The following is a 17,022-nucleotide window of genomic DNA, read 5'->3' as shown; positions in this document are numbered from 1 at the left end:
CTATTGTACGTGGCAATACTGATATGTTAATGTTAATTTATTTAGAAAAGCAGATCAGCAGTAACTATTTACTTTTGTATATGGCATGAAATAAGGGTTTAACTTTTTTTTTGCTGGATGGGTAACCAGATCCATGGCACAATTATTAAATTCTACTTTTCCACTAAATCACTATGTCATGCTTTTAAAGTTCCCTTGTATATTTGCATATGTTTCTGTGCTTGCTTTTGTTTTACCTAATTTGTCAAAAGGAAATAATTAATTGTTATCTTAGCTCAGTATTAACTATGTGAACTTGAGCAAGTTAACTTCATCTCCTTAGGGAGATTTACATACAAAATAATAATGATAATTTCATAGACTTGTTGAAGATATTAAATTAGAAAATGCTTATCAACTACTTTGCATGAACTTGGTACGTAGTTAGCTCCCAAATATTTTAATTTCATATTGATTTTTACATTTAAAGTGGAATTAAATTTGCAAAAATGACTTTTTTTATTCTATAATTGCAGTCTTGGATTGTATCAATGGAGTGATAAAGTAGTTCGGAAAGTGGAGAGATTATGGGATGTTCGAGATAATAAGATGGTTCGTCACACTGTGTATCTCCTAGTAACACCTCGTGTTGTTGTAAGTATTACTGAATTTCATGTCAGATGAGCTATCTGCTCTTCTCCTTCATCATGGTCCTTTCTTTACTATTCATTTTCATTTAAGAATTTATGGTTAAATTTCAGAGCCTATAGTAGAAAAAATAATATTAAAGCAGTACAAAAAGCTACAAGCCAATAGAAATCTGAGAAATTGGACATTTGAAAGTGATTCTCATGGCCCCCATCTTGACCAGTGCCACCTCCATTGTGATACCTTTTAGAATCACTGATATTGTTTACAAAATTGATTATCCTTTAATTCGGGGTATGTATTAGTCAAAATTCTTGAGAAAAACCAAACAATAGGATGTACGCATATACAGAGAGAGAAAGAGAGAAAGAAGAGATTTCTTTTAGAGGAATTGACTCCTGTGACTGTGGAAGCTTATTGATGCCAATCTGATTGGGGAGACCAGCAGGCTGGAGACTCGGGGAAGAGCTGTAGTTTGAGTCCAAGCAGAATTATTTCTTGCTCAGGGGAAGGCAGTCTTTGTTCTTTCAAAGCTCACCCACACTGTGGAGAGCAATCTGCTGTAATTCAAAGCCAGTGATTTAAATGTTAGTCTCATCCAAAAACACCTTCACAAAGACATCCAGAATAATACTTGTTCAAATGTCTGGGCATTGACTCAGCCAAGTGGACACATAAAATCAACCATCACAGGGACCATTTTTCCCTTATTTACTGACAGAAAGCTGTTCTTTCTCCTTTCCTTGGTGACACAGCTCTTTGCTGTGGGTAGCTCTTCACACTGCTGTTAGGCTTTTTCCCAGCTTTGGTAATCTCTGACTGATGGACAGATAAAACCTAATAAGTAAGGTTACATTCTTCTGAACAACTTTTATTCCCCCTACAAATACTATATCTGTAATAAAAGCAGTTTATACCCGTATTTGATGATTCTTGGGGCAGAGATGTTTGGTGTAGCAGTTAGGATGCCACTTGGGATGCTTGCACCCCATATCAAAGTGCTATCTTCAAGTATCAGCTCCACTTCCAATTCCAGGTTCCTGCTAATGCACACCTTGGGACGCAGGAAGAGATAACTCAGATAGTTGGATCCCTACACAGAATAAGCCTTCGCAAATTCAAGAATGTTAAATCAATTATCTTTTTTGGCCATAATGATATAAAACTAGAAATCAACAGAAAGAATTTTGAAAACTTCACAAATACATGGAAATTAAACAGTGTGCTCCTGAATAACCAGTGGGTCAATGAAGAAAATAAGAGAAATTTGAAAATATCGTGAAACAAATGAATGTGGAACTAAAACATAACAAAACTTATGGGATATACCAAAGCAGTTCTAAGAGGAAAGTCCACAGCAATACACATCTGCATCAAACAAGAAAAAGTTCTCAAATAAACCTCCTAATGTTATTTCTCAAAAAACAGAAACAACCTAAGCCCAAAGTTAGCAGAAGGAGGGAAATAATAAATATCAGAGGAGAAATAAATTAAATAGAGACTAGAAAAACAATACAAAAGATAAATTAAACCAAGAGTTGATTCTTTGAAAAGCTAATATTGACAAACATTTAGCTAGACTAGACAAAATAATTTAATAAAATCAGAAATGAAAGAGCAACTAATGCCAATGTTGCAACTAATACCACAGAAATACAAAGGATCATGAGAGACTATGAATAATTATTTGCCAACTGGATAATCTTAAAGAAATGAATAAATTCCTATACATATACAACTTACTAAGACTGAATCAAGAAAAAACAAAAAATCTAAACATACCACTAAGAGATTGAGTGATAAAAATTTTCCCATCAGAGAAAAGTATGACTTCACTGATGAATTCTATCAGACATTTAAGGAAGAAACCATATCAGTTCTTCTCAAGCTCTTCCAGAAAATTCAAGAGGAGATAATGCTTCCAAACTCTTGTAAGGCCAGCATTACCAGGAACCAAGACCAGACAAAGATGTCACAAAGAAATCACAGGTCAACGTCCTTAATGAACCGAGATGTAAAAGTCTTTGATACAATGCACGCAAATCCAATTGAGTATTGCTTTAAAAGGGTCATGCATGAGCCAATGAGATTTATCCCTGGATTGCAAGTATGATTCAGCATTTATAAATCAGTAAATGTGATCCATTACATTAACAGAATGAAGCTCAGGGCTGACATTGTGGTGTGTCAGGTTAAGCCACCACCTGTAACACCCGCTCCTGTCCCAACTGCTTCACTTCCAATCCAACTCTCTGCTAATGCACCTAGGAAAGCAGCAGAAAATGGTCAAAGTACTTGGGACCCTGCACCCAAGTGGGAGACCCAGAGGAAGTTCCTGGCTTCGGCCTGGCCCAGTCCTTGCCATTGTGGCCAAATTGCAAGTGAACCAGCAGATGTAAGATCTCTCTCCTTTCTTTGTTTCTCCATCTCTACAACTCTCCTTTCAAATAAATAAATCTTTAGAAAACAATACTCAAGGATGAAAACGTAAGTCATTTCCTTCAAGATATAGAACAAGATAAGGTCTCCTTTTTATTTTTTGTAAGATTCATTTATTTGAAAGGCAGTGTGTTAAGTAGAGAGAGAGAGAATCTCCCATCTTCTGATTGACTCCCCAAATGGTTGCAGCCACCAGGGCTGAGCCCAGCCAAAGCCAGGAAACAGCTACTCCATCTGGGTTCCTACATGGGTGGCAGGGCCCCAAGCACTTGAACTGTCATCCGCTGCCTTCCCAGGTGCCTTAGCAGGAAGCTGGATGGGAAGCAGAGCAACTAGGGCTCAAACCTGCACTGTGATATGGGTTGCCTGCATTGCTAGAGGCTCCTTAACACACAACACTGGCCCCCAAGGATGTCTACTGCCACTTCTATTCAACATAATATTAGAAGTCTGCCAGAACAAATGGGCAAGATAAAGAAATAAAAGACAACCGGATAGAAGAAGAAGAAGTGAAATTGTTGCAGTTTGTTGATAATACGGCAGACAATGACATTACATCAAACTAAAAAAATATATACTATATATATATATAGAGAGAGAGAGAGAGAGAGAAAACCATAAAGACTCCAACAAAGGCCATTAGAACTAGTTAAAGAATACAGTAAAGTTTCTGTATACAGAATGAACATATACAAATCAGTTGTGAATTTTTTAAAAAGATTTAATTATTTATTTGAAAGGCAGAGTTACAGAGGCAGAGAGAAGGAGTGACAAAGGTCTTTTGCCGAAATGAATACAGCTTGACTGGACTCTGCAACCAGGCATCCTGCCCTCTGACAAACAGCTAGTATGCCACTGTCAAAGAAGAGAAAGGACAGTGCTACTTGTAAATGAAGGTGACAGAATGAGCAGCTTTTCCCAGGCGTATGTGGGAAGGGTTCAGCTCACTAAGAACCATGAGAAAGCGCTGGAGCAAATAGATGAAAATCTAATTTACTGGTCCCATTTCTTTTTTTTTGACAGGCAGAGTGGACAGTGAGAGAGAGACAGAGAGAAAGGTCTTCCTTTGCCGTTGGTTCACCCTCCAATGGCCACCGCGGCCAGCGCGCTGCAGCCGGCGCACCACGCTGATCTGATGGCAGGAGCCAGGAGCCAGGTGCTTCTCCTGGTCTCCCATGTGGGTGCAGGGCCCAAGCACCTGGGCCATCCTCCACTGCACTCCCTGGCCACAGCAGAGAGCTGGCCTGGAAGAGGGGCAACTGGGACAGAATCCAGCACCCCGACCGGGACTAGAACCCGGTGTGCCGGCGCCGCTAGGCGGAGGATTAGCCTAGTGAGCCGCGGCGCCGGCCCCCCATTTCATTTGACACAAATTTATGTAGACATTCACCAAGGTAACCCAGTACCTAATTTTAATTTTAATTTACCCTAGAATAACAGAGAAAATGTGTTATTTTGAGTAAGAAAGTAGAGCATAGGAAGAAAAGAAGAGAGGTAAAGGCATATTAATAGCTGCTTAATTGGACAATGCCATGGAAAGCGAATTACTGGAAAGACTGAAACAAGATACATATGACGACATCTACAACTACCCGATTCATGCCTTCTACAAGGCCCTGAATAACAGAAAATGGAGAGTAACTCTTCAGACAGAGAACAAGATGATGAAGATGTGAGAAAAAGAATTTGTGGAAGATGAAGAGGTGGATGAGAGTGACATGACTGGTTTTGAGGAGATGCCTAAACTGGATGCCAGCAGTGATGAGGGCCAGGATGGCAAGTCCCCCAGTGAAGAAGAAGAAAAGGCCCCTAATGCAAAACACAAAGGCAGAACACGCTTGAGAGGGCATCTGCAGAGAAAGCAAGCCTGTGTAGAGATAGAGTACGAGCAGACCAAAACTACCTGAAGTCCCCCAGGCAGTTACACACAGGACTTGAACACACTTCCAGGTTTTGTTATTTCATATTGTATATAACACAGTATTTGTGTTTTTAATATTTTTGTGACTTCAGTGGACAAGACATCTGGAGTCAGTGGAGGAATGCCTTAATTTGTGAACAGAATATTTTCGTAGCATATATCTTGAATAATAGTTAAAGCCCACAAAGGTTAAAAGGTCAGTTCGTGAAGCTGCGATGAGACTGAGTGTAACTAGTTCTAAATGTTGAATGCTGAATTCCTTCGTGTATTTTTCCTACCATGGCAGGACTTCCATTTTCTCTTGTTCTCTTGTCCTTAGTCCTCTGGGGGTAAAAGGAAACAAAAAAGGGGAAAGAACTCTGACACAGTGTTTAGTATGAAAGACTCCATTTGTACCATGTGAGATAGGAAGAAAAGCCTTTCCGCTGGAGAGATCTCTGAAGTTTCAGGGCCAGGAGACCCTGCAACATGAAACCAAACAGGCTCTGACTTGTTCTCCCACCCAACCCCTTTTACCTTGAGTTCTTCATTCTTGATCTCACATTCAAGAGGGAAAGCGGGGGCCAGCGCTGTGGTGTAGCAAGTGAGACTGCCACCTGCAGTGCCTGCCGGCATTCCCATATGGGCGCCGGTTTGAGTCCTGGCTGCTCCACTTCCCCACCAGCTCTCTGCTATGGCCTGGGAAGGCAGTGGAAGATGGCCCAAGTCCCTGGGCCCCTGCATCCACGTGGGAGATCCAGAAGAAGTTCCTGGCTCCTGGCTTTGGATTGGCGCAGCTCCAGCTGTTGCAGCCAATTGGGGAGTAAACCAGTGGATGGAAGACCTTTATCTCTCTCTGCCTCTCCTCTCTGTGTAGCTCTACTTTCAAATAAATAAATATTAAAAAAAAAAAGAGGGAAAGCGTAGATGACACCAGGTCAACAAATGTTACTTTAGAAATTGTTAACATGCTTATAAATGTTCTGCTTCCACATAAAGGAGCTATTCTATGACAGCCAAAGCACAATCAGTTGGCTATCAGGCTTACCTGTCTAATACTTTAAGAGCTAGGATGAAATAGTTTGAATAAACTGATAAAACAGCAAACCCTATACTATCTCCAAATATTTCTAGGATATGAATTACTTTTCACGATGCTTTCGTCTTTCAATTAAATTATTTCTCCTATCCCACCACCTGGATTTTGCATTTAATATCAGAGTGCCTGGGTTCAAGGCCTGGCTCTACACTCGATTCCAGCTTCCTGCTGATGTGCACCTTGGAAAGCAGCAGTGATAGCTCAAGTACTTGACTCCCTGCCACCAATGTGGGAGATCCAGATCAAGCTCCTGGCTTCAGCCTGACCCAGTCCTGGTTGTTGCAGGCATTTGTTTTTACTCCTTGTTGTTTTATAAAAGCTCATTATTTCTCCCTTTTGAATTCAGAAAACTAGAACAGAATGCATTTTTAAAATTTATTTATTTTTAATTTATTTGACAGGTAGAGTTATAGACAGTGAGAGAGACAGAAAGGTCTTCCTTTTACCGTTGGTTCACCCCCCCCAAAATGGCCACTATGGCCGGCGCTGTGCCGATCCGAAGCCAGGAGCCAGGTGCTTCTTCCTAGTCTCCCATGTAGGTTCAGGGGCCCAAGCACCTGGGCCATCCTCCACTGCCTTCCCGGGCCACAGCAGAGAGCTGGACTGGAAGAGGAGCAACTGGGACTAGAACCCGGTGCCCATATGGGATGCCAGCACTGCAGGCAGAGGATTAACCAAGTGAGCCATGGCGCCGGCCAACAGAATGCATTTTTAAAAAGATTCATTTATTTGTTTGAAAGGCAGTTACAGAGAGGCAGAGAGAGAGAGAGAGAGGTCTTCCATCTGCTGGTTCACTCCCTGAATGGCCACAATAGTCGGAGCTGGGCCCATCTAAAGTCTGGAACCAGGAGCTTCTTCCAGGTCTCCCACGTGGGTGCAGGGGCCCAAGAACCTGGGTCATCTTCTACTGCTTCCCCAGGCCATAGCAATGAGCTGGATCAGAAGTGGAGCAGCTGAGTCTCAAACCGGCGCCCATATGAGATTCTGGCACTGTGGGCAGCAGCTTTACCCGCTACCCCACAGTACCATCCCCGAATGGTTCTGAATAGCTTTAAAAGAAAATAAGGTATTTTATCAAACTCTAGAGGCCAGAGGGTGCAGAGATAGAGACCTAAAACCCTCTTGTCTTCATTTCCAGATGTGGTCAGGCCCATGAACAATAAACCATAATCCATCGCAAGAATTACCTAATGGGGCCTGACTGAAATCAAGCTGCAACCTCTATTTTACCTTCACCTGTCCTTGAGAGCAGTGGTCTAGGATAATCAGACAGTCTGTGGCCTCGTGTAGCAAGGCACACTTAACAAGTTCATGTGTAATGGATGAGTCCTTTGCTATATTACACACAAGTTTCAGGAGAACCTTCAGAAAGACATCAAGTCTGTGGGGACTTCTGGGATTAAGAAGAAAAACTGAAGAAAAAAAAAAGAAGAAAAACTGTTCATACTCTAAATCAGGGTATTGAAATTACGAGACTTCAGAGGTTATCCAGTGGAAAGCCCTCATTTCATAAAATGAACTGAAGCCAAAGTTGTGTGACACAGAAGTCCACAGAGCTAGTAACAGAGACCAGACTACAGATTTCTTAATGTCAAGTCTGTTATTTCCATAGCATACTGCCTGTATACATACACTGGCCTTCCCAACCATACTCTTCCTTCCAGAAGCTTGGTTCTCCTGTAAAGAAACAGCCATATCGGCTGGCGCTGTGGCTCACTTGGCTAATCCTCTTCCTGTGGCCACAGCACGCTGGGTTCTAGTCCCAGTTGCTCCTCTTCCAGTCCAGCTCTCTGCTGTGGCCTGGGAAGGCAGTGGAGGATGGCCCAAGTGCTTGGGTTCCTTCACCTGCATGGCAGACCAGGAGGAAACACCTGGCTCCTGGCTTCGGATTGGCGCAGTGCCGGCCTTAGTGGCCATTTGGGTGGGTGAACCAACGGAAGGAAGACCTTTCTCTCTGTCTCTCTCACTGTCTATAACTTTCTCTCTGTCTCCTCTCTCACTGTCTATCTTTGCCTGTCAAAAGAAAGAGAGAAGAAAGAAAGAGCGAGCCACCTCTCGTCTGAGAAGGGGGAATCAGGTTCCCTCCTTACTAAAGGAAGTTAGAATGTGAGGGAGGGGCCAGTGTTGTGGCTTAGTGGATAAAGCCTTGGTATGTGACACTGGTATCCCATATGGGCACCAGTTCATGTCCTAGCTGTTTCACTTCCAATCCAGCTTCATGCTATGTTGTGGGGAAAGCAATAACAGATGGCACAAGTGCTTGGGCCCCTGCCACCCATGTGGGAGACTTAGGTGAAGTTCTTATTTCCTGGTTTTCGCCTGACCCAGAGCAGGGGAGTGAACTGGAAGAAGGAATATCTGTCTCTCTAACTCTGACTTTCAAAATAAATAAATAAAAAGCAAGCAAGCAAGCAAGGGAAATAAGCTTGGCTTCTGAGACTTGAAAATTATCATTCATCTCAGATCCTACTTTGCCATAGGTTAAGTCCAGCTTACTTCCAATTACCAGCTATTCTAAAAGTTCTTATTCCCTTGAAAGAAGAGTTCTGGAAGTGGATAGTGGTGATGGTTGTGTAACATCATGATTTGTACACTTAAAAATGCAAATTTTATCTATTTTCTACTACAATAAAAAACTTAAAGCTGAAATAAAAAAATCAAGAGAATCCCATTTACAAAAGCCATAAAAGTATAAAATACTTAGGTATATATTTAACCAGGGGATTAAAGACCTGTATACTAAAAACTATAAAACACTGATGAAAGAAATTAAAGAAGACACAAAGAAATGAAAGGATATATCATGTTAATAGATTGGAAGAGTCAATTTTTAAATATTTTATGCTTTTTTGAAAGGCAAAGAGACAGATGGAGAGTTCTCTCATCTGCTGTTTCACCCTTAAATGCCCATAACACCTGGGGCCGGGCCAGCCTGATGCCAGGAGCCAAGAATTCAGTTCAGGTCTTTCTCATGGTTGGTAGGGACCCAACTTTTATTTATTTATTTGACTTTTTTGGTTAAGATTTATTTTATGTATTTGAAGGTTGTTTGGGTTTTTTTTTTTTGGTTTGTTTGTTTTAAGATTTATTTATTTATTTGAAAGGCAGAGTTAGAGAGGAGGAAAAACATGAAAAGAGAAATCTTCCATCTGTTGGTTCTCTCCCCAGATGGCTGCATTGCCCAGAGCTGAGCTAGGCCAAAGCCAGGAGCTTCATCCTGGTGTCTCAAATGGGTAGCAGGTGGGCCATCCTCCACTGCTTTCCCAGGTGCATTAGCAGGGAGCTGGATTGGAAGTAGAGAAGCCAGGACTTGAACCAGTGCCCAACTGGTATGCTGGCATTGCAGGTGACAGCTTAACCTGTTGCGCCACAACACTGGCCCTATTTTGTGTATTTGAAAGGCGAAGTGACAGAGAGAGATGAGAAGAAGAGACAGAGAAAGAGATCTTCTATTCAGTGATTTACTTCCCAAATGACCGTGATAGCCAGGCCAAGCCAGGAGCCTGGAACTCTATCCTGGTCTCCAACATGGGTAGCAGGGGCCCAAGTACGTGGGCCATCTTCTGCTGCTTTTCCATGCACGTTATCAGGAAACTGGATTGGAAGTGGAGCATCTACAACTTTAAACCAAACTCCATGGGTTGCTGGTGTCAAGGCAGACTTGATCTACTATGTCACAATGCCAGCCCTAGTACCTAACTTCTTCAGGTATCACTGCTGCCACCCATTTGTGCACATTAGCAGGAAACTGGAATTGGGAATGAAAACAAGTCTGGATCCCAGGCACTCCTACATGGGATGAGTGTCCAAAGTGGTGCTTAATTGCTGTACCAAATGCCCAATCAAAAAATTAGCATTATTAAGATATCAGGTCAGGTGTTTGGCCTAACAATTAAGAGACTGCCTCCCATATTGGAATACATCAGTTCAGTATTTGGTTCCAGCTCCTGATTCCAGCTTCCTGCTAATGCAGACTCTGAGAGGCAGCAGTGATGGCTCAAGTAGTAGAGTCCCTGTCACCCATGTGGGAGACCTGGCTTAAGTTCTGGACTCTCGGCTTTGACCTCTGCCCAGCCCTGCCCATTGTGGGCATTTGGGGAATGAACCAGCAGGTGGGAATCTCTCTCACTCGCTTGCTCGCTTTTTGAGATCTTTCTATCTATTTACTTATTTATTTGTAAGAGCAACAGAGAGAGGAAAATTCAGATTGTCCATATACTGGTTCACTCCCCAGTTGGTCACATCAGCCAAGTCTGGATCAGGCTGAAAGCAGGAGCCAGGAACTCTATCCTGATTTCTCACATGGGTGCAAGGGCCCAAGTTGGTCCATCTTCCACTGCCTTCCCAGGCACATGAGCAGGAAGTTGGCTCAGAAGCAGAGCAGCTGGCACTCAAATTGGCTTATGAGCTTCCAGTATCCCAAGCAGTGGTTTATTTTTTAAAAGATGTATTTATTTATTTGAAAGTCAGAGTTACACAGAGAGGCAGAGAAAGAGAGAGAGAGAGAGAGAGGGAGGTCTTCCATCCACTGGTTCACTCCTAAATTGCTGCAGCAGCTGGAGCTGCACCGACCCAAAGCCAGGAGACAGGGTCTTCTTCTGGGTCTTCCACGTGGGTGCAGGGGCCCAAGGAGTTAGGCCATCTTCCATTGCTTCCCCAGGCCATAACAGAGAGCTGGATAGGAAGAGGAGCAGCCAGAACTGGAACCGGTGCCCATATGGGATGCTGGCACTGCAGGCAGTGGCTTTACCCGCTATGCCACAGCGCCGGACCCACAAGCAGTGGTTTAATGCACTGAACCATAATACCAGCCTTTCCTTCTTTGCTTCTCAAATAAGTTTAAAAATAAAATAAAATGTCCATATCACCTAAAGTATTCTACGTATCACTACTCAACTCCTATCCAAATTCCAATATCAGAGGCAGGCATTTGGCCCAGCTGATATCCTACATCTGAGTGCTCGGGTTTGATTCCTGGCCGTGGCTGCCGTTTCCAATTTCTCACCAATGAAGACTTTTGTCTTGTTTTAAAAGATTTATTTATTTATTGGAGAGGCAGAAAGGTTTTCCATCTGCTGGATCACTCCCCAAATGGCCACAATAGCTAGAGTTGGGCTGATCCAAAGCCAGGAACCATCAGCTTCTTCTGGGTCTCTCATGTAGGTGCAGTGGCCCAAGCACTTGGGCCATCTTCCACTGGCTTCCCAGGCCACCAGCAGGGAGCTGGATCAGAAGTGGAGCAGCTAGTCTTGAACCGGTGCCCACATGGGATGCCAGCACGGTAGGCACAGGATTAACCTACCACCACAGTGTTGCCTCCAGTGAAGACTCTTGGAAGCACCAGGTGATGGCTCCAGTAGATTGAGTTCTTGCCATCAACATGGGAGACCTGGATTAAGATCCCAGCTCTGGCTTTTGTCTTGGTTTAGTCCCCACCATTGTAGGAATTTGGGGAGTGAAGCAGTCAAGGGGAGCTCTCTTTCTCTATTTTTATTTATTTATTATTATTATTTTTTTGACAGGCAGAGTGGACAGTGAGAGAGAGAGATAGAGAGAAAGGTCTTCCTTTGCCGTTGGTTCACCCTCCAATGGCCGCCGCGGCTGGCGCACTGCTCTGATCCGATGGCAGGAGCCAGGTGCTTCTCCTGGTCTCCCATAGGGTGCAGGGCCCAAGCACTTGGGCCATCCTCCACTGCACTCCCTGGCCACAGCAGAGAGCTGGCCTGGAAGAGGGGCAACCGGGACAGAATCTGGCGCCCTGACCGGGACTAGAACCCGGTGTGCCGGCGCCGCAAGGCGGAGGATTAGCCTAGTGAGCCGCGGCGCCGGCCTCTCTATTTTTAAAAAATATTTATTTATTTATTTATTTGATAGGCAGAACTACAGAGAGGGAGAGATGGAGAGAAGGGTCTTCCATCCATTGGGTCATTCCCCAAATGACCCAATAGCTGGAGCTGAGCTGATCAAGAGCCAGGAGCCAGGAACTAACTTCTTCTGAGTCTCACAGGGGCACATGCATTTGGGCCATCTTCCTGTGCTTGCTTGCTTGCTTGCTTGCTTCCTTCCTTCCTTCCTCCTTCCTCCTTCCTTCTTTCCTCCCTCCCTCCCTTCCTTCCTTCGTTCCTTCCTTCCTTTCTTTCTAGATTTTATTTATTTAAAAGGTAGAGTTACAGACAGTGAGAGGGAGAGACACAGAGAGGTCTTCCTTCCATTGGTTCATTCCCCAAATGGTCACAATGGCCGGAGCTGCACCGATCCGAAGCCAGGAGCCAGGAGCTTCTTCCGGGTCTCCTTGGTGCAGGGGCCCAAAGACTTGGGCCATCTTCTACTGCTTTCTCAGGCCATAGCAGAGAGCTGGATCGGAAGAGGAGCAGCTGGGACTAGAACCAGCGCCCATGTGGGATGCCAGCACTGCAGGCGGAGGATTAAACCTACTGTGCCATGGCACCGACCCCCATCTTCCTCTGCTTTCCTAGACCCTCAGCAGGGAGCTGGATCTGAAGAGGAGCAACCAGCGCCCATATAGGATGCCAGCGCCATAGGCAGAGGCTTAGCCTACTAGGTCACATCGCCAGCCCCCTCTTTCTCAATTTATGTGTTCTCTCTTTCTTACCTCTCAAATAAGTTATAAAAAGTCTTTTATTGTGAGAAGGAAGTAAACATTTAGAAAATAAAAGATTTTAAATAAAAAGGGGTTTTACAAAATGATCCCATGTATAGGGAAAAACATGCATATATTAGATTTTGTACTGTCTGAGGTCTTCAGGCATGTACTGGGTCTTGGAACATATCCCCACTGATAAGGGGGTACTACTGTGTATTCTACAACTACTGTCTTTAAAACAGCACAGTAGTAGCATAAAAGTAGATGCGTCAACTAGTGAGACAGAATAGAGATCCCAAAAGTAAACCCTTGCATGTCCAGTCAGCTGATTTTTGACAAAGGTGCCAAGAATACACAATGGGAAGTGGATACTCTTTTCAGTAAATGGCGTTGGGAAAACTGGATATTCATATGCAGAAAAATGAAATCAGACCTGTATCTCACACCATATACCAGAATCAACTCAAAATGTAATAAACATTTAGATATAAGAACAAAACTGCTACAAGAAAACATAGAAGGGAAAGCATTGCATTTGTCCAGACAATGTTTTTTTTTAGATTTGACCCCAAAAACATAGGCAACAAAAAAAAATGAGATTATATAAAACCAAAAAGCTTCTACACACCAGCAAAAGAAACAACTGAGTGAAGAGACAACCTGCAGAGTAGGAGAGGATATTTGCATACTGTACATCTGATAAGGAATTAATATCTGAAATATATAAGAAACTCAAGCTACTGAAAAGAGCCAGGAAACTAAAAACCCAGCTTAAAATGAGCATGGAAACTAAACAGAAATTTCTCTTTTTTAAATTTTTTATTTGACAGAGTTATAGACAGAGACAGAGAGAAAGGTCTTCCTTCTGTTGGTTCACCCCCCAAATAGCCGCCACTGCCGGCGCTGTGCTGATCTGAAGCCAGGAGCCAGCAGCTTCTTCCTGGTCTCCCGTACGGGTGCAGGGGCTCCCACTGCCCTCCCAGGCCACAGCAGAGAGCTGGACTGGAAGAGGAGCAACTGGGGCTAGAACCTGGCACCCATTTGGGATGCCGCTGCCACAGGTGGAGGATTAACCAAGTGAGCCATGGCGCTGGTTCCTATACAGACATTTCTTAAAAGAAGACAGCCAAAATGTATATGAAAAAGTACTCCACTTCCAATCTAGCTCTCTGCTATGGACTGGGAAAGCAGTGAAAGATAGCCCAAGTCCTTGGGCCCCTGCACCCGTGTGTGAGACCCAGAAGAAGCTCCTGACTCCTTCTTATCGGCGCAGCTCTGGCCATTGCGGCCAATTGGGGAGTGAACCAGCAGATGAAAGACCTCTCTCTCTGCCTCTCCTTCTCTTTCTCTAACTCTGACTTTCAAATAAATAAATAAATCTTAAAAAAAAAAAAGGTTAGAGTTGGAGAACATGCTAAGTGATATAAGCCATGCACAGAAACATAAATACTTTCTCATGTTCTCACTTGTAAAATCTAAAATAGTGGAACTCAGAGAAGCAGAAAGCAGAATGTGGTCATGTACGTAGGAATATCAGGGCATGAGAAGATGATAGGCAAAGGGTATAGAAATCTCATGAGGGATATGGTTTTATTTTTCTGTTGCCTAGGAGGATGGATATAGTTAATAACAGTGTCTTGCACATTTAAAAATTGCTAAGGGAGTAAATTTCACATTTTCTCACCATTAAAAAAAGTACTTAAGGTGATGGGTATGTTAATTGGTTTGATTTAATTATTCTGCACTATATTCATAAACTTTTACCCCATAAATATATACAGTTACTAATTATCAATCCATAAGGAAAGCTTTAAAAATCATCAATGTAAGAGTTACAAATGGCAATCACTCTAGTTTATAACTTTTTCGTATATATAACTTAAAATTTTAAGAAAAAGTAATTTTCTAGCAAAGAATGTGACAGCCTCAAAATGTTTTATTTATATTAAAAACCATATTTTTAAAAGAAGTTATCACCAAAGTCATTCTTTAATGTCTACTTTATTATATCCATGTTATATAGAGTTTGTCATTTATATTTTTTCTCATTCTTAGGATGAAGCACGAAAACATTTTAACTGTCCAGTTCTGGAGGGAATGGAGCTTGAAAATCAGGGTGGTATGGGCACTGAACTCAACCACTGGGAAAAGCGGTTGTTAGAGGTCAGTTTATATTTAAATTTTACTAGACTTAAAAATTTTTTAATTTTTTTTTATTTGAGAGAGAGAGCAAGTGAGCTCCCATCATCCTATCCATTGGTCCACTCGCCAAATGCTTGCCACAGTCAGGAATGGGCCGGAGCTGAAACCAGGAGCTGGGAGTATAATCCAGGTCTCCCCCATGAGTGGCAGGAACCCATTGATGTGAGCCATCACTATTGCCTCCCAAGGTTCACATTACCAGGAAGCTGGAGTCAGGAGCCAGAGCCTGGAATGGAACCCAGGCACTCAGATGAGGAAACCAGGCATCTTAAATACTAGGTTAAACACCTCCCTAGGCTTTTATTTATTTAATAAAGGCATTCAAATAAGTTATAAAGTAAAAAATTTAAATATTACTTTACTTCTTCAGTTCTTGAAATTCACTTTCCAGATGTAACCACTACTATAGTGTTTTATATATCCTCCATAAATATTATGTGTATTTTCTATGTGTGTATATGCATACACACATACATAATACATCTAGGTTTTTTTAATGGGTTCGTGCATTTATGCAACTTCTTTCAGTTAATGGTATATTTTTAATTCTTTCAAGGTAGTGAGGATGCTTTTGCTAAATGTGACCTATGTTTTCATTTAAAAAAAAAAAAATCTCTTTTTTGGCCGGCGCTGTGGCTCACTAGGCTAATCCTCCACCTTGCGGCGCTGGCACAGCGGGTTCTAGTCCCGGTCGGGGCGCCGGATTCTGTCCTGGTTGCCCCTCTTCCAGGCCAGCTCTCTGCTGTGGCCAGGGAGTGCAGTGGAGGATGGCCTAAGTGCTTGGGCCCTGCACCCCATGGGAGACCAGGATAAGTACCTGGCTCCTGCCATCCGATCAATGCGGACATTGGAGGGTGAACCAACGGCAAAGGAAGACCTTTCTCTCTGTCTCTCTCATTGCCCACTCTGCCTGTCAAAAAAAATAAAAATAAAAAATAAAAAAATCTTTTTGGGCCGGTGCCGCGGCTCACTAGGCTAATCCTCCGCCTAGCGGCGCCGGCACACCGGGTTCTAGTCCCAGTTGGGGTGCCAGATTCTGTCCCGGTTGCCCCTCTTCCAGGCCAGCTCTCTGCTGTGGCCAGGGAGTGCAGTGGAGGATGGCCCAAGTACTTGGGCCCTGCACCCCATGGGAGACCAGGAAAAGCACCTGGCTCCTGGCTCCTGCCATCGGATCAGCGCAGTGCGCCGGCCGCAGCGGGCCAGCCGTGGCGGCCATTGGAGGGTGAACCAACGGCAAAAGGAAGACCTTTCTCTCTGTCTCTCTCTCTCACTGTCCACTCTGCCTGTCAAAAAAAAAAAAAAATCTTTTTTTCAAAACTGACATTAAAAGTGCCAAGCCTTGTGGGCACAGCAAGTCACCAGAGCACTAACAAAAATAGTAACTCATAATAAAAGCTACCAGCTCACTTTAGAAGCCATTCAAATTCCAATTAATAAAAAGTCCTATCTCTAGGATTTTATCTTCACCAAGAAGAAGAAGCAATGATAGCTAGATGAAGGATTGTAAATCTGCGTAATAGGGACAAGGATAGAAAAACCATGCAATAAGACCTTGCAGATAGGGCCTCTGGCTATTTTCAGCCAAGTGGAAAAAGATGGAGTGCATAGGCATCAGACACAGCACAGCGTTCCCCTGTTTAGCTGTTTTACTGTACTTTGCATTTAGTTATTACTGCTTTGTCTCGAAATATTAATATCCAGGAAAAAATCATTATGAACCAACATGATTCCGTGCTATGTTGATGTCACTTTCTTATTTTCCAATTTCACATGAATTTATTCACACTGCCAAAACACGCTTCAGCAGAATAGACGATAATACTTGAATGTCCTAATTTTTAAATAGCATTATATGAATGTAATATGACTGTCTGCTGTTAATGAAAAACTGTAGTTTAAATTGTTAATTTTTAAAATGTTGTAAAGCGATACTTAATTATATCCTGAATCCCCTCCCGGGGTAGTGTTTCAGTGAGTGTTCTTAGGCTCAATTGAACAATCAAACATACAAGACCTAAACTGCTCACATGATAAAAGATTTTTTTTTCGTCAGAATTTTTACACACTTGTTACTGTACCAACCCACTAATCACCCCCAACTGAACATGCCTGGCTGTCTAGAAGTGGTGGCATATCATTAATGGGATATGG

General features: G+C 43.0%; 1 protein-coding gene and 1 pseudogene across 7 annotated transcripts in view; both read left to right on the top strand.

Annotated features, from left to right (window-relative positions):
- The window catches only part of LMLN (leishmanolysin like peptidase), an 88,543-nt gene that overhangs the window by 33,422 nt on the left and 38,099 nt on the right, over nucleotides 1-17,022 (top strand). For 6 of the 7 annotated variants that reach the window (XR_016233154.1, XM_002716542.6, XM_089331892.1 and 3 more), the window contains 2 exons: nucleotides 516-633; nucleotides 14,725-14,832. Coding sequence is in view for 5 of the 7 variants with exons in the window: in XM_002716542.6 (XP_002716588.4) it covers nucleotides 516-633; nucleotides 14,725-14,832 (226 nt within the window). In the remaining 2 variants the exon portion in view is untranslated. Of the gene's footprint in view, nucleotides 1-515; nucleotides 634-14,724; nucleotides 14,833-17,022 lie in introns of those variants that run through there. The other variant, XR_016233155.1, reaches the window with a different exon arrangement.
- Nucleotides 4,434-5,102, top strand: LOC138849450 (protein MAK16 homolog pseudogene; annotated as a pseudogene).

This window comes from Oryctolagus cuniculus, chromosome 4 (assembly GCF_051225735.1).
Source record: "Oryctolagus cuniculus isolate XC-2025 breed Fujian yellow rabbit chromosome 4, ASM5122573v1, whole genome shotgun sequence".
In the NCBI taxonomy this organism is placed as follows: domain Eukaryota; kingdom Metazoa; phylum Chordata; class Mammalia; order Lagomorpha; family Leporidae; genus Oryctolagus; species Oryctolagus cuniculus.
This window is presented reverse-complemented; position numbering and strand designations above follow the sequence as displayed.